The sequence below is a fragment of the Ctenopharyngodon idella genome, chromosome 2, assembly GCF_019924925.1.
Source record: "Ctenopharyngodon idella isolate HZGC_01 chromosome 2, HZGC01, whole genome shotgun sequence".
Classification (NCBI taxonomy): Eukaryota; Metazoa; Chordata; class Actinopteri; order Cypriniformes; family Xenocyprididae; genus Ctenopharyngodon; species Ctenopharyngodon idella.
The window spans coordinates 1447142-1475091 of NC_067221.1; the positions used below are offsets into that span (position 1 = coordinate 1447142).

General features: G+C 40.0%; 1 protein-coding gene across 2 annotated transcripts in view; it reads left to right on the forward strand.

The window, feature by feature from the left end:
• Positions 1–27950, forward strand: part of zgc:110158 (uncharacterized protein LOC553590 homolog) — a 75006-nt gene that overhangs the window by 13995 nt on the left and 33061 nt on the right. For both annotated transcript variants that reach the window (XM_051916343.1, XM_051916333.1), the window contains exon 4: positions 4816–4900. In XM_051916343.1, coding sequence (XP_051772303.1) covers positions 4816–4900 — 85 coding nt within the window. The remainder of the gene's footprint in view (positions 1–4815; positions 4901–27950) is intronic.

The following is a 27950-nucleotide window of genomic DNA, read 5'->3' on the forward strand; positions in this document are numbered from 1 at the left end:
GTGCTGTTCGTTATGGCGAGTTAAAGCAAAAACTCAGAGCTTGGAGTTATTGTTTGTCACTGAATCGCATTGCACCTGCAGGGCTCAACAGTAGGGATGGAGGATTCTGCCTGTTAACGTTTTCAACTTGTCAGCTAGGTACAATTATCTAGCTGGTTGACAGATTAGATTTTGTCGAAATTGCAAGAATGACTTAGTTCACCCAAAAAATGAAAATTCTGCCATTTACTCACCCTCAAGTTGTTTCAAACCTATATGAGTTTATTTCTTCTGCTGAACACAAAAGAAGATATTTTGAAGAATGTTGTCTTCAAAATATCGTCTTTTGTGTTCAGCAGAAGTAAGAAACTCATTATAGGTTTGAAACAACTTGAGGGTGAGTGAATGATGACAGAATGTTCATTTTTGGGTGAACTATTCCTTTACAAAAAATGTGGACAGGGCAAGTTGAAATCTGAAAGGGTTAGTTCATCCAAAAATGAAAATTTTGTCATTAATTACTCACCCTCATGTCATTCCAAACCCGTAAGACCTTTGTTCATCTTCAGAACACAAATGAAGATATTTGAAATCGTTGAGAGCTTTCTGTCCCTCCATAGAGATCGAACGCAACTCCTACTTTCAAGGTCCAGAAAAACACAATTTACCACTTTATTTACAAAAATATTGCTTCACATTGTTTCGTGAACATGCTTTAGATAATATTATTTTGTAAATAAAGTGGTAAATTATGTTTTTTTGCTCGAACAAAGCACTCACGTCAGTTCATAAACTTGAGGTTAAACCACTGGAGTCACATGGAGTACTTTAATGATGTTTTTACTACCTTTCTCGGGCTTGAAAGTGGTAGTTGTGAAGACTGTTAGTGGAGGGACAGAAAGCTCTCAGATTTCATTAAAAATCTTCATTTGTGTTCTGAAGATGAACAAAGGTCTTCTGGTAAGAAACGACACTTTTAGGAGAACTAACCCTTAGCCCAACTGAGCAAGCTGAAAAAATCCTTATTCTTGAACCCTGACCTGGTTAACCAACAAAGTGAAAGAGACAGTTAGTATCCTCACTGTTAACTCAAAATCAACCCCACCATCGAGAGAAAGTATATCTATTACAAGAGCAATCTCAAGATTGTTTGCATTCACTTTCTCTCTATCGATTTATACAAATCTAGGTCTGAGGTTGACTGTGACACCAGCCGTCAAACTGTATGTTTAACCTGCTGCGGTTTGACCCGTGGCAGTGGGTGTATTATTGGGTCAGGCAGTCTTTATGGAGGGCACGTCTGCCCGGGCCCGGCTCTCCCACCCCGCTCCTTCAGACAAAAGGCCCAGATGGTGGGGCAAAGACGTGTCCCGTTCCTCCTCTAAAGCCCTTCCATCAACCTTTGTCTCTGCTGCTGTCCTTTGTTCCTGTTAAAGACCACAAACACAGATTAACTCTTTGCATACCGTTTCCCTTTGTGGGGAAGTGTCTGAATCCCCCGCTGGCCCAATTTGGATATATTCTCCTCCATTGGGGGTGGCCCAGGGACAAACTGAGGGCCGGCGGGGGGTCAAAACAGCTCACCGGTCAGTAGTAGTCGAATAGGATAAAGTGAGATAAGTGCAGCTTTGAGGAAGGAACTCAAGTCATTAAACCTCACCTCCTGTGTGTTAGCGCATTGTAACTCTATTGTGACGGCTCGCCAAATTTCCCATAATTGCATCTCTCATATTGCTCGTGCTCGTCCGTTATTAGCTTTCAGCCGTGCGGATGTTCTGTTACCTGAGGTCAGCGGCTGGCCCGAGGGTCGGGATTATCTTGTTTCTCAAATGCAAATGACACCCCACTGTACTCCTAGTCATGCACATGTGAAAGAGCTCCTTACTGTAATGTCCATATACGTATGGATGTGGCTGTATTACCCCTGCTTTTGTCTCGCATTGTCTTCACCATTAGGATTTGCTTAATTGCCCCCAGAGAAGAGCTAGAATCTATTAACATGAGAATGTAGTTCCCTCCAATTAGCATCAGAGGCACGCGTAAAGCCGACTCATTGTAATTGCATTGTTTGGCTCGCAGGGAAGTGCAATGACGTCATTCAGGGAAAGCTGCATGTGGGTTTAGACCATGTATACGAGTCAAACATTCATCTTTACCACACAGGTTATTTGGTTTTTGAAGGGCCCACCATCTTCCCAATAGAAAATGACAGTACCGTTTACAAGTTTGCGCTCAGTAAGGTATTTTTTTTCATTCAAGATGCATTAAATTGATCAAGCATGACAGGAAAGACATCTATTTTGTTGTTTTCACAAAAATATTAAAGCAGCACAACCATTTTCGGCATTCAATAACGATTATAAATGTTTCTTGAGCAGTAAATCATCATATCAGAATGATTTCTAAAGGATCATGTGACACTGAAGACTGGAGTAATGATGCTGAAAATTCAGCTTTGCCAAATGCAGATCTTTTCACGTAGTAAATATGTTGTCATTTATATGGAACTTGAGAGGTTTCTCTCTCACTTCCTATCCCTCTCTTTTTCTCCCTCCATTTTCCCCCTCTCTCTTTCCATGTCTGTTTCTAGTTTCCTCTTCCCATTAATGTTCCCCACCCCCACATACAACGGGTCCCTCATTTTTATCCTCTCTCTCTCTCTCTCTCTCTCTCTCTCTCTCTCTCTCTCTCTCTCTCTCTCTCTCCTTTTCCTGTGTAACTCTTTCACTTGCTCTACAAGTGTTCAGGAATGTTCTTTATCCTGGTAAATATTTGCAGGAAAAAAGCGGATAGTTTCCTGCATTAGCACAAAGGCAGTCATATCAACAGGTTTCCCAATTCAGGTCTAATAGTTTTGTCTGACATGATATATTTGATAAACAATGTTTATTTACCCTTTCTGGTTGAGAGCAACAGCAGGCGCGTGTCGTGTGGCAGTGGTTAGTCTTTAGCTTTAACGCCGCTGGCCTTTTCTTCCAGGAGATTTTATAGTTTATCCATTAAATCGATATCTGAAGACCTGGAGTGATCTAATTTGGGCCAGTTAAACAGGTACTTAGTTTCAGTGCAGTAATTAAAATACCATTTGGATGCAAACCTTGTTCCCCCTCCAAACAGCCCTGCAGGACCCAAAGGCTCTTAATTGAGGAAATCCCTGGCTTAATTGATCTGTAACCTGCTGCTTTTGCCAAGCAGGTGGGAGCGGTGAAAGAGTGTTCGAATCTCACGAATGCAGCTCAAGTTTGACTGCACTTTATTTTTACCAGGCTTTCCTAATCATTAATCAAGCTCCAATGAAGTCAAAGCGATTCTTTGCCAGGGGCACGGCTCCAGACTGCGACCAAATGGATGCATTTGCGACCTTTTTTCCTGCTGATGCGACTAAATTTTGTTAGAGGTCGCACTGGTGCCACCACCACGTTGGCACACTGATAAGAGCTGCCGTTTCTGCTGCATATGAGAAATTTCTACGGAGGCCCGGACATGGCATGCAGGAAAAAAATAGTAGGCTAAATCGTGCACACGTTTTAGTAAATCGAGGGAACAAATTAGTAAATCATGTGCATCATTTAATTCTTTTTCTTGCATGTCACGTAAATTTCAATCGGCAAACAAAATGAAACAGCGTTAATTGTTTGAGCTGCGCAGCGTGGATTGTTTATCAGCTCTGAGCAATAACACAGCCCAGAAGAGGTTTACTTGCGGGCCGATGTTAATCACATGACACCGTTACTACAGCACTGGGAGATCCAGTGAGAAACCATTTGAATTCGCTGCAGTATTAATAACATCGCTGTGAGAAACATTCAAATTCAGCGCAGAATTCTCTATTATAAACCGTATCAGATCAAACAGCACTGATGTGGAAACCAGGAGAAATATTGTGCCATGAACGAACAAGTTATAGAAGGCTTTTCAATCCACAAATCACCAATTGGTTTTATGTAGTAACGCTAACTGTAACCATGGTATTGTGGCAGAAATTTTCGAATGTTTCGACATTATTCTTTTCAGGGTTCATACAACCTTCTGAGAGTGAAATTCAAGCAATTTTCAAGGGCTTTCATGTGCTTCACACTTTCTCCAGCACTTCAAAGCTCTAAATATCATCCAATTTAAATGTTATTTTTAATGTGATGATTTGTAAATCTGAAAGTTTAAAGATGTAGGAAAACTCAGACTTTGTGGCAAACAAACACTTTTATTAAAAAAAAAAAAAAGACATGAAATGACCACTATAACCAGTAGATAGCGGTAGAGGAACATTTATTGACCTATTAGCCAGTTCCACTCCTTAATATATGGAAAGGTAGGAAAAGTCTCATGAAAAACAAAAACTTTTCTTCAAATTGCCACTGAATTACACAGAAAGCAAGTAAGGAGCGCTCCTTTTATAATCACTGAAGCTGTCTGTCAGTTCAGTATGATAATATAGAACAACAAAGGTACATTTAATAAGAGCAGAATATTTACATTTTCCCTTTGAAAATTAGGTTTTTGCATGTTATTGTTGTTAATAAAACTTAATTTTATCTGCATCTCAATTCAGGCTCAGTGCTTTACTGTCAAATTTCCAGTAAACAAACATGTACTATTATTAGTAACTGCATTTATTAATGCAAAACAATAATAGTTTTATGATTAAATTAACTTTATGATTAAAAATCTACCAAATCAGGTGCTGGCGCCACCATCTGTAGAACTTAGTCTAGAGCTCTGATTGGCTGCTTTTACAAGTTTTGTTTGTGGTAGGATGCTTAAAGTATGTGTATTTCAACCGGTTTGACTTCATATGTTGTCTTTAACTGTCTCATTCTGTCCTGTTTTCTGTTGCAGTGTATTCTGGGATTTGTACTGTGCCGCTCCAGACCGCCGTGAGACCTGTGAGCACTCCAGCGAGGCCAAGGCCTTCCACGACTATGTGAGTCACAATCTTTTAGTCTTCTGTAGGTGGCGTGGGCGGAGCCGAGCCTCAACCCCTCGTCCAATGGCGATGTGTGTTGGGTCTTAGCCTCAATCTACTGTCCGTGTTTGTTGATGTGATGGTGTTTAGTGAATGACACATGGCTGATTTGCTTACCAAAGCGTCACATGATGCCAGCGCATAAAGGTTAAGCGAGCTGAATAGAGGGTTTTTGCGTGAATTAGTGTGTGTTGGATGCGTTGTGTGTGTACATGAGTGATCATGTTTCTTCCTGGTTGTCCTTTTTAAAAATGCTCCCGGTATGTAATTGTGTGCAGTAGGAAGACAAATATGGGATGTTTATTTTTCCGGCAATGGTCTTCATAAAGCAGCCGAACACAGAATTGTGTGCCTTCTTTAATTTGCACAGACAGACATGTAATCTGATTAACACACTGAATGCTCTGCATTCACAGATGTAATATTTCAGTAACAGTGAAAGGCATAATGAAATGTCAGTTGTTGTTTTCGCCGCGGGCGTGAGTCAGAGAGCGAAACGCCTCAGAACAGGTTGACTGTAAACGTTTGGTTTATGCATGTGTTTGTTAAAAATTACGGTCATATAAGGGTTGTCGACTCTGTGTTGCAATGCAGTTTTTAATGCAAGTGACAGTTGTCTTAAACAAACCAAATGAAAGGAATTTATTGTTTAAATGCAGCTCCTGGCCTATGTTAAATTGATAATATACACAAATGCAGTTTAATGATGCAAACTAATACTTATGTTACACAATATTTCTTCAAAATTGTAGATTATCCATTGAGTTTTGAGCCTAATATGATGCAATTAGTTGTAAATATACCAACTTTTGTAGTGTTGTTTGTGCTTGCAGAGGTAATTTCTACAAAACCTGTTCTAACATCACGTGCGTACGCTGAGACCGAGCGAGAGAGATGAGAAGTGAATGTGATTTAGTGTATAATGGTATCCAGGTTAGTTCAGAGTTCCTGACCTCTAGTCTATCTGCGTTTATGGAGACGACAGCTGAGGCACAGCGTCAAGAGTTACGTCAACATCTGGAAGGAAGCAGAACTGATTTCGTTCCACTCACCAACATCACACTGGCTTGTGTAAAAACCAAACCAAATATTTGAGTAAATGTTTCTAGAGGATTTTACTAATAGCTAATCTCAAACGGCTCACGCGTGTCGTCGCTCGTTGATCTGAAATGTATTACTTGTTTAAATGACTTGGTTAAACATGATTAAATATGCACATCCTTTTCATTAGTTGTGCAAATATTTCAGTTTTTCCAAACCGACAGGAAATTTTCAGATTTTTTTTTTTTCATTCTGCGTTTCTGAACATTCCCTTCATCTGCTTCTTAGTTCAACTTAAATATAAATAATGATGTCATTTTAACCATGTACAGTGTTGTTTTCAGTGGAATTTATGTAATATTATAGTATTTATTAATATTTTGAACTGGCTTTTATTTTTATATTTAAATTTTTCATTTTAATTTTAGTATTTTGTTACAAGCTTTTGTAATTTTTATTACTTTTATAATATTTCTATTTTAGTCATTTTAGTACTTCAAATTTTTCATCTAATATTTATATTTTATTTCAATTATTGAAAATAATTTTTAATAGTTTTGGTTAACAATAATAACACTGCTGTGAAACACAAAGTGTTTACAATCATTTTTATATTCATCTTAAAATATAAATCCTCAGTATCAGTATTTTGTTACATGCTTTTGTAATTTTAGTTTTTTAATATTTCTATTTCTTAGTCATTTTAGGACTTCAACTGTTTTATTTCAGTTAGTTGCCAATGCAAATTTTTTCATCTAATATTTATATTTAATTTCAGCTTTATTTAAATGAATGAAAAAGATTTTTAATAGTTTTAATAGTTAGTTCACAATAATAACACTGCTGCATAACACATAAAAAAGAGTTTTACTATATTTTTTACATATATCTTTTTATTATAACAACAGTTCGTAAGTGACCATCGGCTGTCAATGCAAAAAAATAATATATTTAATATATATGTTATATAATATAATAAATAATATATCAAATATATATAAAATAATATAAAAATAGTATAATATAGTAGTGCACATAGTTTTATGAAGTGAAATAATAGCTTTATATGATCATCAGACCTGAATTTGTCATTATTCACTGATTATCTTTATATTGTCAAAAATCTCTAAAAATCATGACATCAAACCTGCCCCATAGGCCCCATTTTTGATTTGAAAGCTTAAAATTGTCTTTATCTCAGTTATCATACTGTACGTCATATGTTATCATGTGACTTCAGAACACTTGGAATATAGCTACTTTTATGATGTTTACAATGACTATTTGGAGCTTGAGGTCACTATAAACTGTTGTTTTATGAACAATGTATGTGTAGATTTTTTCTTGTGTCTTTTGTCTGTTTGTGTGTGTGTGTGTGTGTGTGTGTGTGTGTGTGTGTAAACGAGCCCATGTGTGTTGTAGAGCTGCAGTATCATGTGTGCCGGTCTTGGCAAGGTCTTTTCTGCTACTAGGGTGTCCTTGAGTTCAGTGATTTATCATGTTCTTATTCTGATCCCTTTGCTCCCTTGTTGGGTCACAGCTCTGTAGAGGCCTGTGTGTGTGTGTGTGTGTGTGTGTGTGTGTCTTCAGGTCTGCATTGCCCACACCTTCCTAGCTGCATCTGCGCTGAAATCAAAACAGTCAGGAATCCTCTTGGTGTAAGATAATGGAATATAACGGTCTAATCCTCTAATCCTGGGAATGGTTGAGGGCTAATCCAGGGATCTTGTGGGATTGGTGTCTTGGCAATGGGGATGGAATTGTGGGACACAACACCTCTGAATGCCAGAGTCGTCTGTGTGCTCTTCACTAAAGTCGTAAAGCTTCGTAATGAGCATTAAAACAACTCTCAACATGTGTACACCTCAGATCTGATCGACGATCCAAATACACTTCATGTTTTTCCTGCTCAGAATGTTTTTTTTTTTTTTTAAATCAGAATCCAAAAATGTTTCGATTTAAAGGGCAGCTATTATGCAGAATTCACTTTTACATGGTGTTTGGACATAAATTTCTGTCCCTGCTGTTTACGTTCACAGACCATCTGTAATACAATAAGACATGAAAGAGAAGTTAGTTTGATACTCACACGATGATTTCTGTGCGCTCAGAAAACCATAAATCAGAAGTTTAGACTGAAATGGTTTTAATAAACTTTCATGATGATGAAGAACTGCAATAGTGATGATAATCAAAACCAAACAGATGTTTTGTTAGTTTTTGGCAGAGTATCCGAGGCACAAGCTGTTAAAGCTCCGCCCTCTTCTGGAAAGGGGGCGGGGAGCAGCAGCTCATTTGCATTTAAAGACACATGAACAAAAACAGCATATTTTTCCTTCCACTCAAAAATGGTATTTTGAGCTGAAACTTCACAGACACATCCTGAGGACACCAGAGACTTATATTACATCTTGTGAAAGGGGCATAATAGGTCCCATTTTTAGTTATTTTCTCATGGTGGCTGCCATGTTGAAATCACATGGCCGTCCATGTCTTACATCCTGCTGCCCATATTTTTCAGTTTCCACTTAATGTTTTCAGAAGCATGGAATATTTATTCCTCAGGTTAACTGATCTTAACTGATAGACAACATCCGGAACATTAGGGCTTTGCACATGTCACTTAACCCTGGGTTATCGTCGTTCCAAACCCTGCTTTTAATCTTGGGTAAAGAAGCGTTTTACACTTGTAGTTCAGAAGCAGGGTTAGCACCACTTTTACACATTCTACTGCCACATATTTAGTGCACTGGACATGCTGAGGTTCCAGTCCTGCCTGCAACACATCCCGTCTTTCTCCCGGATATAGTCTGGAGCATTAGGTTTCCAATTAATCATTCTGATGGTTGCCGGCTGGTATGATGTCATCAGGAAGATTAGTGTAGTAAAATATGGAAATTGCGTACTGTATATAGATACTGTGTGCGTTTATGTGTGTGTCTGCCTTTCTCTCCTTCCCATCCCCCCCTCTCTCTCTCTCTCTGGGGAAGATTGATTGGGTAATCTTGCTGTTTCTTTCCCCCATGATGCCGTTCGCTGGCTGGCCGTGCGGGCAGAATGACGACACACAGGAATAATGATAATGAAGGAACACGCACACACATGCACATATACACAGCGGGAAATGAAGGAGAAGTGAGGCTCCTAGTTAAAGAATCTATTGAGAAGAACACAGACACGTACTGTAATGATTTTCTCTCACCTGTCTTTTATTATTATATGGATATTGCACTGCTGTGAGTGAAAAGTTAAAGCCACTGGCTGTTTATGATTGCTGTCCGGTGAGCATGCCCAGTTCTAGTTAATATTTGATCCAGACCCACTGGAGGAGGACTAGCTTTTCTTGCAAACTTGCCAATTTCCAATTTTATAGAGCTGTATAGAGCTGGATTTTCGCACCAATCAGCTTCGACTGTGGGCGGAGCTCAAAAATGAGCTACAGTTCCAGCAGGGACAAAACCTCAAATTAACATGGAAGAGATGATGTCGCTGGACGCTTCAGGACGTGTCAGGAATCTCTGATTCTCTGTTCGTATGGTCTACAGGTCGGTTCTGATTGGACGAGACGGCACAGATTTCTTCACCACACACACTTATGACCGGAGCTGCATCAGATTATTAATGCTGTGTGTGTGTGTGTGTGTGTGTGTCATGTCCAAACAACACTGAGAATGACCCTCACACAGTTTACAAGTTCTGCCTGACTGTGTTGATCACAATCTAATGGTGGAGACTTAAAGGTGAAGTGTCCTTTTTTTTTTGAGGTTTGAATCCGATCTCGGCCTGATATGCAGAGATAGTTATAAGTGTCTGCCAACTAGTCCCCTTTTTTTCATAAATCACAGTCATAACCCATTATTTGGTACTTGCTAGTTTAAATTTATTTAAATTATTGTAACTGATTTAAACATTTCTCAGCACAGTCTAGTGTTTTATTTTATTTTATTCTATTCATAGAACTACTTCTGTGTTAGCCAAATTTAAATCCATGTTAAAATGTAACATTTTTCTTGTGCTTTTAATTCTTTTTAAATTGTATGTGGTTCTTGCATTTATTTTTTTTATTTTTTTACTTTATGTACAGCACTTTCGCCAACTTAGGTTGATTTTAAATGTGCTTAATTTTATTTTATTTTAATTATATTTTATTTTATTTTATTTTCCAGTTACGTTCCAGTTTACACTTTTATTTCATTTAACAAGTAATTTATTTAGTTTTTCCTTCTCATTTTTCATTGCAGGTGGTATTAGGGTGAGGGGCTTTTATTTTATAGTGCATTTAATTGGATAAAAATCACTAATCAATTTTTGCTCTGTTTTCCTAGAAGACAAAGATTGCACAAAGATGTTAAAAGCATATTTCTGTTAATCCCGTTTTTAGGTCATAGATGCCAAAATGACATTTCCACTTTAAATTCTTATAAATACTTTGGAGCAGATTATTGTAGACGTGAAAAAGTAAAAATTCTTTATATTTTATATAAAATGTATATTTTACAAATTTTGCAAGAAAATCAGTTGTGTTCCAAATTTGAGGTTGATATCTCAAGAAATGAGCTTTCAGTAATATTTTCTTTGGGCGCAGTACCAAACGCTTCCACTAGATGACATCCAGACTCCATTGGTGACCATATATGGACTCTTCCATTTCCATATATGGTTTGAGTGATCTGAACCATATATTTCCATAATTTTTATACTAATTATGAAGTAGACATCCTATTCAGAAGTAATATGGTTAGTTTGGCAGTATTTGATTTGAATTCAACCTCTAACAAACACATGCGGAAAGAACACGGATGTGTGTTTATAGCTCTCCTCCGCATCACAAATGGAGAATCTCGCATTTTTTCTTTATACTTAAAACATTTTCAGACCTTTCTTTTCTCAAAGAATTGAATGGATGTTATCTATTGAACTCGTGGCATAAAAACAAACTGAGGTTTCTACCAATCTTTCATGATTTTTCAGGTTTAGGTTTTGACTAAGATATTATTGTTTTATGACGGTTTTAAACATTCTTCGATCAGCTTTTAAGAGTACACGAGTCCTAACTATAGGGCATCATAGCTGATGAGGGTTCAAACCTACAACCCTTCAGTCACCAGCCCAGATCTGCCCTTCTCCTCTTCCTCAGCCTGAACCCCATCGCTCCTCTCCACTCGTCACAAGTGTTCTCTCTCCGGCGGGGTTGGCAGGCCGCTCTGGCAGTCACTCTTGGCGCGGCGCGCGTCTGGTGCTGTTGTAGCGTTGGCTGCTAGCAGCTTGTGAGGGGAGGCGCCAGAACACCAGACTCAAGTACCAGCTGGGCATCAAACCCATCCCTCCACCAAAAGAGGCTTCCTTGGATCTCTCTTCTTTCCTTTGTGTGTGTTTGTGTGTGTACGAGCGCCTGTACATGTTTGCATATGCCGTGTGTTAATGTGTGTTTGGACACACAGTTTTCTCTGCATCTGTGTTCAACACACTCGATGCTTATTTAGACGGACCCCCGTTTCATCTGAGAACCGCTGCGCCGCCTCTGCTGACGGGGGAATCAACTCTCTTTCCAGTTACGCTCTTACATTATAGCTGTTGACACAAGTTGCGTTCGTTAGCGCTCAACGAGGCACTAATTAATGGGACACACAGTGAGAGGAAATGTTCATGATTGAGAATGAGACACTCAGCTGCTGTTTCTGGTGTTGTCTTTAATCCAGCCATATGACTGCAATCAAAACACCAGCGTTCAGATTAGTGGTCACCTGATATTCGTCAATAATATATTACTGATGAAGTTACCAGAATGACCAGAATAATGCTGATATTTTAATCATTCAACTCAATGATGACAACAAAGATATTCACACAATTGATAAAATATTATTTATAATATTAACGTATTGTTGCGAATATAAGACGGCCCCCTTTTTCATGATGTACCTTTTTTAAGGACCAAATCTTGTATTTTATAAAGAATGTTTTCATAAAGAATGCTTTTTTGGCATACCATAAAAATAACCTGTAGCCTAATCTGAATTATATACCAATTAGACTATCCTTCTTCTAGTGAAAACCATGTAGCCTACCAAAATTTCATTAACAATAGAAGTGAAATCTCATTGTAGTTGAAATCTGGGTACCATCTTACGTTTTAAAATCATGTACGGGGGAAGTTCGGTCCCGTCAGCGAGGCATGCTAACATGACCGTCACGTGTAAGCTTTCCTTTGACTCTTAGCGTTTTTAAGACTGTCTTTTTGCACTTGCGATCTTCTAACGTTACACTCTGACACACAGTATTTCTAGGCACGCTCGTTTTACACATATTTTGGCGCCACCTATAGTTGTGCGTGTATTATTGACATGTAAAAATCTAGACCCTGAATAGAAGACGAACCTGTTTTTTCAGAGGTATTTCTAAGAAAAAAACATTGTCTTATATTCGGAACAATACGGTAATAATAGGTGTGTAACGATACATCGTTATATATCGAGATGTTGCGATATTAAAATGTGACATTATGTATCATTGATGTATGATTCGCGATATAGAGTTAGTTTTATCCAAGACTCAGCTTACTGTATTTTAAGGTATAGTTCACCCAAAATTCTGTCATCATGTACTCGCCCTCATCATGTCCTTTCAAACCTATAAGATTTTCGTTCAACTTCCAAAAACAAATGAAGATATTTTATGAAACTTGAGAGATTTCGGTTCCTCCATTTAAAGTCCATTCTTCTAAAAGTTAAAAGATCCAAAAAATGTCATAAAGGTACGATGATAATAATCTGAAGAGATACGATGGCTTCAACCATCGTCTATAAAATAATCATTCATAAAGTTCGGAAAGGTTGAAGCGAATCACAAGTGTGTTTGCCGTGGTCTGTTTACATTAATCTCTGAGGTGCGAGTACTTTCTCAGACTCATCCGAACGCACGAGCGCTCTTCTTCATGAGCATTTGAGCGTGTGGTTAAAAACTAAACTCAGAATCGATTCAAGAGAGAATCGCGATGCATTCGGGAAATCTCAGAATCGATCCACGAATTGAGATGAATTGATTTACTCTCCCACCCCTAGTTCTGATCACATGACACATAAGAGGAAGCATGTATTATAGATGTATTAGTCACCTAACATTCACTTTTGCGTACAGTGTTTCTTTCCATTCTCATTGGCCCAGAACACCCCTCCATTTTACTGTACTTTAAACATCAGATGTTCTGATTGGCTGTGTTGTTCTTTTTGAGTCCAAGCCAAGTCTCATATCCATTTGTTAATAGTTAACTATTGCAGGTTAGTTTTTTAAAGCCTGTTGCAGCTTTAAAATGTGTTATGTTGAGTTCTCTTGTTTAAGTCAAATTATGTGAGGCCTTTATTTAATACCATTGACAAGGCGCTCTGTTTGTTATTGCCACTTAGTAGGAAATCATGAGTGATTGTTTCATGGCAGAGAGTGCTTTTACATAAACAGTGTTGTAGTATTCAGAGAAGATATTTCTCACTGTAATGACTATCTTCGCTGAAATCTTGTGCATGGTGTGAGGTGCAGAATGATGCTGATCCAGAGACGTCTGCTGTAGTTGTGTAGGGTGTATCAAATATAGGGTCTTCCAGATATTTGCAGCCGGTGACAGTAATGCTCTTCGATTACTGTTGTCATTCCAGCAGCGTCTCGTGGCTCCCTGATGAATACACCTGCACCGTTACCTGTGTGTGTGTGTGTGTGTGTGTGTGTGTGTGTGAGAGCAAGAGCAAAGCCTTCAGTCTCGCTCTGAACCAACATTTGAACTTTCTGAGTCCTGCCGAAGAGAAAAAGAGCTTTATCAGTACCTGCCTGGAGCAATTTAGCATGCAGACAATGATTTAATGTTTTTAATAAGCCTGTGGAGCTGCCTCCCCTCTTCGTGACTTAAATTTCTCATTTATCAATCAAATATGTAGACGCTATTATGCTTGAAATAATTTAAATCACACTAGGCTTAGTTTACAATAATACTCCTGCACCATTCATTGATACGGGGTTGAAATAGTGCTGAAGTACGGTGAGACCGCAGTAATTCTCGCTACACACCTAATTTACATTCTGTACCGCACTGAAACCCCAGCACATCGCTCGCTCTTTCCTTGACCTACTGTCCTTCTGCTGCGTGAGAAATGGAAAGAAATATGGGAGAAAGGGAAAGAAATAATGAAGGAAAAACACAGATTTCGATTCTTTTTTTGTATTCTTGCCAAAATGAGCAACTGGACGTTTTTTGCTGGTCGCTTGTATTCGGTCTTTGTGGTGTTGCACTGGGTAGCTCCGCCCCCTGCACAATCTGATTGGTCCAAAATCCCACCCCACATAACACTAGCTTTCGAAAGTTGAAAGGGTTGGTAAGATTTTTATTGTTTTTGGAAAAAAAAAGTCTCTTCTGCTCACCAAGGCTGGATTTATTTGATCAAAAATACAGTAAAAATTGTGAAATATTACAATTTAAAATAACTATTTTCTACATGAATATATTTTAAACTGTAATTTATTCCTGTGATCAAAGCTGAATTTTCAGCATCATTACTCCAGTCTTCAGTGTCACATGATCCTTCAGAAACATTTATGATTATTATCATTGTTGAAGACAGTTGTGTTGCTTCAGATTTTTGTAGAAACTTACACATTTTTTTTGGTATTCTTTGATGAATAGAACGTTTAAAACAGCAGCATTTATTTAAAATGAATTTATTTATTGCATTTATTTATTTATTATAAGTATTTACTTGGAGAATACTTTCACAGCTTGGTTTATCAGCTCCCACTTCCTGTCCAGTCCGGTCCACTGGATCTCTCTGCCAGTTTTAAATCGATAAAGTGAATCTGCTGTAATGTAGAGCAGTACGCCGCCGACAATTAGAAGCATGTGACGCTGCGAGCGGCTCTGCTTCCACACGTTCCAGGAAGCTCAGTTGCGTGACTGCTGCACACACACTCACGGTGTTGACCCATTAATTAGTTAAAGCTCATGTCTAAATTCTTATAGATTTTGCATTAGAGCAAATGAAGTGTTTGATTGTAATTTCAGTCGTCGGAGGGCTCGAGTCGTGTTAATAAAGGCCGTAGACAGTTACAGTGCTCAGATCAGTGACCTGACACAGAATGTGCCACAAATCTGTCACTGCTGTATGAAACAACCAGTAAGGGCATGCGTCACTGCCTGTTTGTGCACGCTTATTATTTTGGAGTTGATCAGTAGTGCGTTAATGATTTTGAGTTTTTCAGAGTCCAGTTGAACCAGCTTTTCTTTCTTTAAGCTGCGATGCTCAAGTTCGAGTGCAGCTCGCAATGTTCCTGTCACAAAAAGGACATGAAAAACCTTTGAAGGGGTCATGACTTGAAATTTTTTTTTTTTTTTTACTATTTTAGTGTCCCTTGAGGTTCACTTGTTATTAAAGTTCTCTTGCACAAAAACGTGGAAAAATGATTATTTTCAAACCTCATTCTTCCTCGCTATCTGAAATGATCTGTTTTTAAGGCGCGGCTCCTTTAAGGCTTGTCAGTAAACGGCCACAGTTATGATTGGCTAACTTGGAAATGGAAACAGTACATTATTCATATAAAACCATCATTTACAGACAAAGCATCATGAAACTTATGGTTTATGACGCAGCTGCTGTCAGATCCAATACAGTCGCTGCTTCATCTGTCAATGAAAGTTTCTTAGCAAACTCTCCATTACGCCTCAGTCAAATGCTCCGAACAAACATATAATCCTCCGAATCGATCCAGAGGATGCCATTAAAATAAACAATCCACTTGTTTCGCCGCTGGGATCCTTCTGAAGTCTGTACAGAGATGCAAACCAGCTGTTTAAACTGGACACGTCAAAGCGAACGTTCTTTTACCCTTCCATTTGTCCTGTTGTCCACAGACTCAAGCTCGTGGAGTATGTCAGAAACTGCATTCTGTATCAGTGTAGACAGCATCAGTCATTATAATGACTTCTATTTGCTTTTGACACAACGCTCACATCCAGCGGTGGCAAATGTCAGCCGTTAAGCGACTGAACGCCAGTGGGCGGGGCCTATGGTGCAATGATGCATAACTATTCATCAATGTCTTATTCTGGAGGCAGAAATATGCAAATATATTTGCCCGTGTGACGTCACAAATCCCACGATTTCCAATCCAAACGAGCCATTTTTAAAGCTTGGTTAAAGGTGCTGTATATTCTAAAGCACAAAAATACCTTTATATGTTTGCAGACATTTAGTAAACATGCTAAGTTCACATACTTGTTCTCCGAGAAACAATTCTACAGCCAGTTATTCTACTTTGAAATGTGTGTTCTGTGTCAGAATGGCTGTTTTTGTTTTCTGTGTGATCCCGCCCACCGCCAATTTACCCCTTGTTTACACAGCGTGTTACGGCTCCGGCGAGGTTTTGTTCCGTTCTCTACACGGTGTCAACTCACACCCAGGAGCATTTCTGAAGTGAAGCGACTGGATTAGCGAGACCACGAGATTTGCCTGTCCGACGTTGTTTTCCTTGATTTTTCATGTTTTTATTGGCTAAATGGTTATATTTTAACTGGTTTAATTGTATTTATTGCCATACTTTGTTTTGCTGTAGTCTACAGACGAAGTTAATACACTTAAAGTCCAGTTATGGACGACAAGGATAAAAGATGTTCAAGTTTTTCAACTTCGAATCTCTTGTCGTCAATTTCTGGCCTCCTAGTGATGTGAAATATGATTGGGAGTCTACACATGGTGATTATTGTGACTTTATTTTGTATTTGAACTGTGCGGCTTGGACGTGGCGTCTTTCAAAAATAGACTTGATGGCTATTTTTATCGTAGCGGCGCGGCGAGCCACTTCTGAAACGTGCCATGGCACGGCTGGTGTAAACACAAGCATTGACTAGAGTGGCTGCGATCGACTCTGGTGGTCGCGTTGGAGCCGTAACGCGCCGCAGACGTGTACAGTGTAAATAAGGGGTTACCCAATAGATTTAAACACCCGGGTTGCCAGATGGTGGTAAATGCAGCGTATTGCACCCATGGACGCAAGCAAACAAACTGGGTCAGTGATCACAGATTCTACCCAGCATAAAAAGCCTCGGCATCCATCTAAAAATCTCAGTGAATTGAAGCATATTAAAACATGTTAAAATTCCCATTGCGTGTCCTTAATCTGGCAACCCGCGTGAGAGTTGAGTCTGAGGAGGAGGGAGCGGGGCAAACAACTCCTCTCCAATATTTTGAATTTGGACTGCAGTACCCATTTCAACCACTAGCTGTCAATATTACATACTGCACCTTTAAATAAATGCTTTGTTTATAATGAGGAGGATGTTTTAATGGTACAGAGACCTCTTTCATGTCAAATTTGATTTCTTATGTCATGACTCCTTCAAGACAATTGGTCTAGTTCCTCATGACTTCACCAGCATTGATACCTGGCTCAATAATGCAGTAATGACTCTAGACCAAGGATTTTATTTTGTAAAAGCTGCAAGATTAACATTTTATTTAAATAAATCCATATTCTTTTTAAAAAATCCAAGTCATTACTTCTGTGGAGGAATGGGTTTCTGCTCTGCTCGCTGATATTCGTGAGCTTTACCGCCCTGAATTAATGAGGGTCTTCTTCAAGATGGAAAGGAAGGAATCTGCTGTTTTTAGATATATTCTTAGTCATTGATGTGACCTCTGGAGTTGTTTTTAATGTGGCCTTTTCTTGTGTTGGTATAAACAGATCCAGCACATCAAGACAGGCTCAAATTAACCATGTCCGCACGTACAGCATGCACACGTTTGACATGGTGTCCATGGCAACGTTAATGTGAAAAATACTGCTGTTTTTAGTGCTCTAGACCGTCCTTGGCTCTTCGCCGTCCTCTGTCATCCGAGGGCATTTTTGCCTGGAATTCTTTTCCTCACACACACAGGTATAATAATCTCCACTGTGGTTGCAGCGTTGATCAGTGGAGACCATTTGTCTTCATAGTGTGGTTAATTACTCAAGGTTCAGGTGTGTGTCAGAGAGGTCACCACTAACATCATGAACAGGCACTTAACCTGACACAAACACACTTCACTGTGCTCTCAGTCAAAATGAGTTTCATTCATAAAAAATGTAAACTATTTCTTCAGTTTTACGTTCGAGAGGCCAGTTTCTTAATTAATTTTTTGAGGTCTCTGTTTCGGTGCAGTTCCTGATTTTTTTTTTTTTTTTTTTTGACGCTTCCTTCATTCAAGATCAAACTCTAAAGAATCCATCAGTGGCCAGTCGTGACATACGTCACTTTCATACGTTTGCATGTTTGGTCTTCCCCACCAGCGAGTGTGGGCTGATCCTACACACATACACACATACACACATACACACACACACACACACACACACACACACACACACACACACACACACACACACACACTTTTCCAGCCTCTAGCTGTGTGATGTGACGTGTTCTTCCCTCTTTATCTGGCAGCAGTGTGAAGCAGTCACCTCCTGGCATCTTCCGTTCAGTCCTGCTGTCATCAACACCATCAGACTGACAGCAAGAGTGTGTGTGTGCAAACAGCGTTATCCCGCCTCGTTCCTGTTACGATAGGAGCCCACACGCTCGCACTTTTTTTTTTTTTTCACTTCTTCCCATGCTCCCTATCCAGCCTTTTCTCATTCTCTCTCACACACACACACACACACACACACACGTGTTGGGTTTCCATGTTTTATGAGGACTTCTCACAGACGCAATGTTTTTTATACTGTACAAAATGTTTATTCTCTAACCCTTATTCTCACTCACTCACACACTCACTCACTGACACACACACACACTCACTCACTCACACTCACTCGTTCACTCACACTCACACACTCACTCACTGACACACACACACTCACTCACTCACTGACTCACTCACTCACACGCTCACTCACACTCACTCGCTCACTCACACTCACTCGCTCACTCACTCACACTCACTCACACTCACTCGCTCACTCACTCGCTCGCTCACTCACACTCACTCGCTCACTCACACTCACTCGCTCACTCACTCTCACTCACTCGCTCACTCACACTCACTCGCTCACTCACTCACACTCGCTCACACACTCACTCACTCACTCACTCGCTCACTCACACTCACTCGCTCACTCACTCACACTCACTCGCTCACTCACACTCACTCGCTCGCTCACTCACACTCACTCGCTCGCTCACACTCACTCGCTCGCTCACTCACTCTCACTCGCTCGCTCACACTCACTCGCTCGCTCACTCACTCACACTCACTCGCTCACACACACTCGCTCGCTCGCTCACTCACACTCACTCGCTCACACACACTCACTCGCTCACTCACTCACACTCACTCGCTCACACTCACTCACTCGCTCACTCACTCACACTCACTCGCTCACTCACTCACACTCACTCGCTCACACACACTCACTCGCTCACTCACTCACACTCACTCGCTCACACTCACTCACTCGCTCACTCACACTCACTCGCTCACTCACTCACACTCGCTCACTCGCTCGCTCACACTCGCTCACTCGCTCACACTCACTCGCTCACTCACGCTCGCTCACTCACTCACACTCACTCGCTCGCTCACTCACACGCTCGCTCACTCACTCACACTCGCTCGCTCACACTCACTCGCTCACTCACACTCGCTCACTCACACTCACTCACACTCACTCGCTCACTCACACACTCACACTCGCTCACTCACACACTCACTCACACTCACTCGCTCGCTCGCTCACTCACACTCGCTCGCTCGCTCACACACTCACGCTCGCTCGCTTACTCACACTCACTCGCTCACTCACTCGCTCACTCACACGCTCGCTCACTCACACTCACTCACACTCACTCGCTCACACTCACTCGCTCACTCACACACTCACTCACACTCACTCGCTCACTCACACGCTCACTCACTCACACTCACTCGCTCACTCACACACACACTCACTCACACTCGCTCGCTCACTCACACGCTCGCTCACTCACTCGCTCGCTCACTCACTCTCACTCACTCACACTCGCTCGCTCACACTCACTCGCTCACTCACACTCGCTCACTCACACTCACTCACACTCACTCGCTCACTCACACACTCACACTCGCTCACTCACACACTCACTCACACTCACTCACTCGCTCGCTCACTCACACTCGCTCACACACTCACACTCACTCGCTCACTCACACTCGCTCACTCACACTCACTCGCTCACTCCCACACTCACTCACACTCACTCGCTCACTCACACGCTCGCTCACTCACACTCACTCGCTCACTCACACACACACTCACTCACTCACACTCACTCGCTCACTCACACACTCACACTCACTCGCTCACTCACACTCACTCGCTCACTCACTCACACTCACTCGCTCACTCACACGCTCGCTCACTCACTCACACTCACTCACTCACTCACACTCACTCGCTCACTCACACTCTCACACACTCACTCACTCACTCGCTCACTCGCTCACTCACACACTCACTCACACACTCACTCACTCGCTCACTCACACACTCACTCACACACTCACTCACTCGCTCACTCACACACTCACTCACACACGCTCGCTCACACTCACTCACTCACTCACTCACTCACTCACTCATTCATACAAATAATCTCTCTCGCCTCCTTTTTTTTATCTTTTCCCTCATTTATATTTATGTTGGAGTGTCTGGAACACGTGTGGTTTGTTTATAACAAATCTCACTCCCTCTCCCACTTCGACTTATGCAGTGTTTTTTCCCCTGTCTTTTCCGTGCGCGCTCACACACGGATCTGAGGACGAGGGGGTGAAAACCAAGCGGATTACAAAGCCAGTTTAATCTGGCTAAGGCACAGAGGGAGTTTTCTCTCCCTTTCGCTGTCCCCCATTCTATCTCTCCCTCTCTCTCCCTCTTTCTCCTCTGATGGTGACAGAAAAGGTGACTGAGGAGCAGAGGCTCTGATTGGTTCAATTACGGCACAGATGAGCTGGCCATACACAAGCAAAAGTCATCCATTATCTCGCATAAGACCTCCCAGCCCCTGCATTAATACGCTCACTTCATATTCACGCAGGAGTTATTGCTTCGGACTTGCGAAAGGCAAATGGAGTGACTTGGCAGAGCTGCTTTACCTCAGCGCCGAACACCTGAGGGGCGCAAATGACTGTTTGAGGTATCACAGTTTATGTAATGGAAGTCTAAATGATAGTCTGGAGTCAGCGGACAAAGACATCTGTTATTTTACCTCAGGCCAGACCGCCTCCTCCTCCTCCTCCTCTGTTCTCGTTCCGTGTGTTTCAGAGTTTAAAGTGACATCTCTCATGTCCTGTTATGACATATCGCCCCCTTAAGCCAGAGCAGGAAACCCCCTTTTGTTCTCGCGACTGACTTCTGTTAGCTACTGGAAACAGACGCATTGAACTTCTGCAGCGAGAGCGCACAAGTTTACAGGCGTAATGGGGGTTCAAGCCAATTAAACCGTGCCATTTGACAGCATGACAGCATTTGATATGTGATCTGACTGGATTGGAGTGCCGACGATACTTCCTTCTTCCTTCTCTAGCATGTTTTGCTGTCTCATTTCTCATCCGTCATCCATAGCAAAGGATTTTCTCACTAATGGTCGACGCTAATTGACCAGCCGATTTACTAAATTGCTGTGCTAGTCTCTTGTATCACTCTACAGTCTTTTTATTCTTAGACAATAAAAGCTCAATATTAATATTTAATGTCCTATTATTTATTTATTTATTTGATAAGTAGGTGTGATATAAGCAGGATAATGTTCAGTCAGCAGATCATTTTCTTAAAATAAACACATAATGATCATCCTACTGAGTTTATTTTGTGAAAATCATCAGCGTTATCATTGCATTAACACAATTTGAACTTAAATATTTGAACTTATATAAATTAAGTGAAAAAAAATATTAGGGATGCATGATATACCATAACAGTATCGGCCGATATATGTTCATTTTTAATGTTTTTGTTATCGTCCCGATAAGATATATTAAAGCTGGTAAATAATGGATTATTTCTTTCAGCTGAGACACTTCAGATGTTCACTGTCCTCCATTATGGTTTTGAATTGCTTGAAATACAATTGAAATCACTTCAAAAAGGAAAATACAGTTAAGTACAGCGCAAGTCTGTCATTTTGACTACATGATATTATAATGAGAAGATTATAATTGTGTGATTGGGACATGGCTTTTAATGGTGAGACTTTTGTTTTTGTAATCAGGCTCTCAAAAATATAAATTTTTATTTAGATTTATCGGCCAATATATCGGTTATCGGCTTTCAAATATAGAGTTATCGTATCAACCAAAATTTTCATATCGGTGTACATAAAATATATTCCCCCCCCCACTTTTTTCACTTAATTTGCACAATATTTACTCATTTATTATAAATGTTACTATGCATATTATAGTTAAAATATAATATATATATAACAATTATCTTAGTTTTATAATTTTACTTACAACACTTATTTATATATAATATTATTAAGACTTACTTTACTTAATATTTACTCCAGCTCACTAAAATATCAACAGTCGGGAGTAACACTTAATTGGCCAACCGGACACTGTTTTCAGCCGAAGTCCATAAGCTCAGATTAGCCAAATATCGGCCATACTCATTTTTAGTTCTCTCTCCTGCACTGTTTCTTTTTTCTCTCTCACTCTTTCTCTTTTTTTTCCACACACTCCTTTTTTTTCTCACTCTTTTATCCCTCTATTTCCCCCCTCTGCCTTCTTGCCTGGGGGACGGAGAGCAGACAGGACCCGTCTCCATGGCAACAGCTTCTGCAAGCTGCTGACACCCATCCCCTATTGGCAGGGGGGGTGTTCAAAAGGGGGAGGGAGAAACCGTAGAGGGAAGGGTAGGAGCGAGCAACACTATTCCTTCTCTTGGGACTCGGCGGCCTGTGCGTTCACTCACAGAATTAGCATAGAGGAGGAAGGGGGAGGGGGAGCTTGGAATTTTCTGAGGTGTGTGTGTGTGTGTGTGTGTGTGTGTGTGTGTGTGTGTGTGTGTGTGAGAGAGAGAGAGAGAGGGGGTACGACTCTCCCCAGGGTCTTAAAGTCTCTGATTCTAGGTCAGTCTGTTGCCTGGAGGTTTGCACTGTCATTGTTCGTATTATATTGTGTTTATTATTTTTAAGTCACCATGACCGTTTTAAAAATATACCATGGTAAGCATTGATTCTGCCAAATGTTATTGTTGTTAAGATTTAAATTTAGGAGATTATTAATCTATATAATATAATATAATATAATTTGATTTATATTTTGGGCCTAAAATAAAAATCGGCGTTGGCGAGTATATGAAACTGACAATCGCCAGTTGTCTGGTAACATTTTTTATAAATTCTGACAATACAGTGTTCATAAACAAACATGAACGACACTAGCGACAGTTGCATCATCACGAAACTTTAAGTCTTGCCAATTTAAACGTTCAAGCGTGGTACTAGAAAAGCCGCGTTTCAGACAGCGTGTTAATACTGAATTAAGCTTCGTTTAACGTTTTCTTGCACTTAAACGGACAAATTCATACAAAATTGTCAAAAAATGCCCTTCTCTACTAAACATAGTCAGTTATGAGAACGTAAGCATTAAGTAGTTGAAAGATAACGTGTATCATTATATTGGGTCTTAAAGTGACAGCAGCCTAATAATCCTGCTGCCGTCTGTGTTTTTAATGTTAATCAAACAACAACTTTACTGACTTTATTACATTTCTGTATCTGAAAAGTGAATTTTTACTGGTATCTAATATTTCAATTCAAAAGTCTCTTGTGCTCATCAAGGATGCATTTATTTGATCAAAAATACAGTAAAAACAACAAAGTTGTGAAATATTATTACAATTTAAACGTGATCCTTCAGAAATCATTCTAAAATGCTGATTTGTTGCTCAAGACACATTTCTTATTATCAGTGTTGGAAATAGTGCTGCTTTTTGTGATTGTTGTGGAGCCTGATTTGTCTGAACACTGGTTTTCCAAGAACATGCTTTTATGATGAAATTTAGATGTTTCACAAAACAGAAAATGTTTTTTTGTATGTTGTGTAGAAAATATGCAGTTAAAATGATTTGTAGCTTTGGGGATCTAGCAACCGTACTCCATAACAGCAGACATCAGCACAGACATGATTGCAAATGACATGGAAGTTCTTCTAAACGTTCCCCATGTGTGCGTGCATGAGCTTCACCAAATCAGATCCAGAAGTTGGATGGGAAAAGGAGTGCTGATGGGAGGGGAGGGGTTAAACATCTAAAGGAAAACAAAGATCACTGTAAATGTATAGTTAATGCCTAACACACCCTACAACACACTTTTGCCTCTCGTTGCGTAACGCTGTCTCACACGCACCAGCACAGAGGAGAGCGAGAGAGAGAGAGAGAGCGAGGGATGAAATTCCATGACATTGAGGGAGTGATAAAGCTGTATGTGCTGTGGTGTGTGGCATGGCCTGCAGGGATATTTTGAGGTGTGTTGTTATTTATTCATGGAGACGCTGGTGCAGGTTGCCCCAATGACATGCAAGTGCCTGTTCGCAGGCTGCCAGCTGCCGAGAGGAAGCCCTGACAACTTCATCTGCAGTCTCGCATCAGGGCCAAAGAAGATTTTAATGCCAGGCGGTTGTTCTTAAAGTATTAGTGCTAGATTTTTGTTGAAGAATTTATGGGATTGCTCACCCTCATGTTGCTCCAAACCTGTATGGGTTTTTCTTCTTTTGTGAAACACAAAAGATAAGGGCTGTGTGATTAATCGCAATTGATTTTTGATTTCGATTTTGGCTTTCAACGCTTATGAAAACAATATAATTGACGTAAAACGATTATTGTGCCACATTCCCTCCAGCGCAGCTTCCTTTCCTTCACAGTGGTGCGCTTTCATTCCTCCCTAAAAGCCCAAACTTAACATCCAAATCAGCTGAATAAGTGAGTGTAAAATGCAGTCTATTGTCGCTAAACTGCGGGACTGTTTGATATTAAATAGTGTTATTAAAAGCGCATTAAGCCGCAAAAGAGACACTGTTCCCCAGGCGGCTTTCTGTGTGCGGATACGCACCTGAGCGCATACGCACAAAACTGTCAAAATGCCTTTTTGGAGAGTATTCACGTGGGTTATGTCTTAAATAAACATACACAGTAGAGAAAGAAAACGCGAGTAACAGTATATTGGATCCGTGCAGCTCTTAAAGTGACAGCAGCCTAATAAACCTGCTGCTGTCTGTCATTAATGATAATCAAATAACAAAAGACAGAGAAAATCACTCACTAATCTTGACTGAATAACTTAAGTAGCTTTAATAAAGTGTTTATTCTATATTTAATGTGTACAGTAAGACTATGCAGTGTTATTATACATTTATTTATTTATTTTTTCTTGTCATAGGCTATTACTAATCTGAATACCACTATTAGTAGCCTACATCTTCCTGAAAAACTTAAAACACTGTTTATTTCATATGTATTTTTGTTCTGTTGTATTTATTTGTCCGTTTTGTTTGTAATTCTTTGTTCTTATTGTATTGACGACTGTTTATTTGTCTTACGTAATTATTTTGAGGACTCTTTTCTTACATTAATTAACCTAGTATTCGTTTTTACTGAAGTATCGACAATTGTAAAATTTCACTATTTATAATTACTCATCATATGAATACCAATAATCATGTTAAATAATCATGATATCAGTATTGACCGTGATTATAATTTTTGCCATAATCGAGCAGCCCTACAAAAGATGGGAAAGTGGAAGTCAATGGGGTCCAAAAACACTGTATGAACAAACAATTTAAAAACAGAAGAAAGAAAGCCGTACAGGTCATGAGTGTGAGTGAATGATGACAGGATTTGTTGTTGGATGAACTGATGATTAATTCAGTTTATTTACAAAATATAATTGATTAATTCAAGAAACAATTTAATTTATTTACAGATGCAACATGAAATTAAAATCTCCATAAGGCAGGGAAGTGTATTTGCTGCACACACAGAGCGCCCCCTGTTGCTGTTAGCGCTGTATTACATGCAGGCGGTTTAATAGACCACCAGTGTGATCAGTAAGGCTTGAGATGTTTGTGTCCGCTGCCCTGTCAGCCCGTCCTCTGGCTTTACACTGGATTAAGAGATGTTGTGACCGGTTGTTTATCTGACCTGTGTGCTCGCACCCTGCTGAGGACTTCAGTGGAGAGTTTGCTCGGAGCACACGGGAGGTTCCACACCAAAACCAGTCACTGAAAACGTGTGCTTGTCCAAATTATTTTGGTCATAGAGAGGTCAATGAAGTTCAAGCAAGACTTGCAAGATGCAAGTGTAGCAAAATGAGGTGACACAACTCATCCTAAAGTGTCGGTTTTTTGAGCGTCATTATTTTTTTCTTTTTCTGTCCCTCTCACAGTGGTACAGTCATATCTTGGTTTAGTATGGCATAGGGTGTCACAACATTTCATCAGTAAGTTCAAACCTGTGAAATGAAATGATACGATTGAAAACACTCATTTATTTCATTATGGAAGTTATACACATTAAAAGATTCAGTCAAAACAGTGACATGTAGCCTTCAAGTGTTTTTCTCAGTTAATTAGATATTTCTTCACGTTTTTCAATTAGTGAAGATATTATGAGCAGTTGAGTAGTTTTTTTGGCACTGTTGTTTATCAACATTAATTGCATGAACAGATCTATTACATAACAAAATGCACAAATCCAATAAAAAGAAAAATCATATTTTTATGTAAATTTTGTGCTGTTTGTTTTCCATTTAACTTTTAATATATTTTTATTTTATTTTATTTAAACTAAATTTTATCTACTTGGTAACGAAGCATCAGAACTTTTAAAATCGCTATGGTAAATTTGTACACTGCATGGCTCTTATTTATAAATAAGTTATTAAAGGGGACCTATAATGCTCCTTTTACAAGATGTAATATAAGTCTCTGGTGTCCCCAGAATGTGTCTGTGAAGTTTCAGCTCAAAATACCCCACAGATCATTTAGTAATAGTTTGTCAAATTTGCCCCTATTTGGGCGTGAGGAAAAACACACTGTTTTTGTGTGTGTCCCTTTAAATGCAAATGAGCTGCTGCTCCCGGACCCCTTTCCGATTTAACAGCTCACGCTTTGGTCGCTCAACAACAACAAAGCTGGAGAATCTCACGCAGCCAAAATGAGGATTGTCAGTAACGGTGTTCAGCCTTACATTGTTCAAACCGGAGTCGACACTGATGGAGAGACTCAGGAAGAAGTTACAACTTTTAGAATGAAACTGGACGTTTCTGAATGGTTAGTGGATAAATTTATGTAGTTGCTGTGGAGTTGATAATAATATTATAAGAAGATCCCCTTCCTACGTCACTAGGGGAGCGAAATCTGAGCGGCTCGTTTTTTCACATGCTTGCAGAGAAAGGCTTACCAAAACAAAGTTACTGGGTTGTTCTTTTTCACATTTTCTGGGTTGGTAGATGCACCGGGGACCCGATGAGAGCACTTAAACACGGAAAAAGATTTTCATGATATGTCCTCTTTAAGTTGTCAGTGCTGGCAAATGACCATGGTATAAGTGGGATAATCAACAGCTAGCAGTGCATTAAATGATTTTAATGCACAACATGGAGGTAAAGAACCACCTGACGCGAAGCGGAGGATTATCCCTTACATAAACTCACTGGAATGTATGTGGACTGAGGGAGCAACCAGTGTTACTGTACATAATATACCTTGTTTTACTCCTTCCGTGTATCTTTTAGCTGGGCCATTGCCTGTAACTCTCCCCGCATCTACAAGTTTAAAAGTGCACTGCCTTATTTTGCATTGCGGATTTTCCGCGGGCCAAAAGGTGCGCTCCGAGGTGCCATCGACCCCCCCTCTTACCCGGGTCACAGAGGAATTAGACACTGTTAGTGCAAACCAGAAACTCCTCG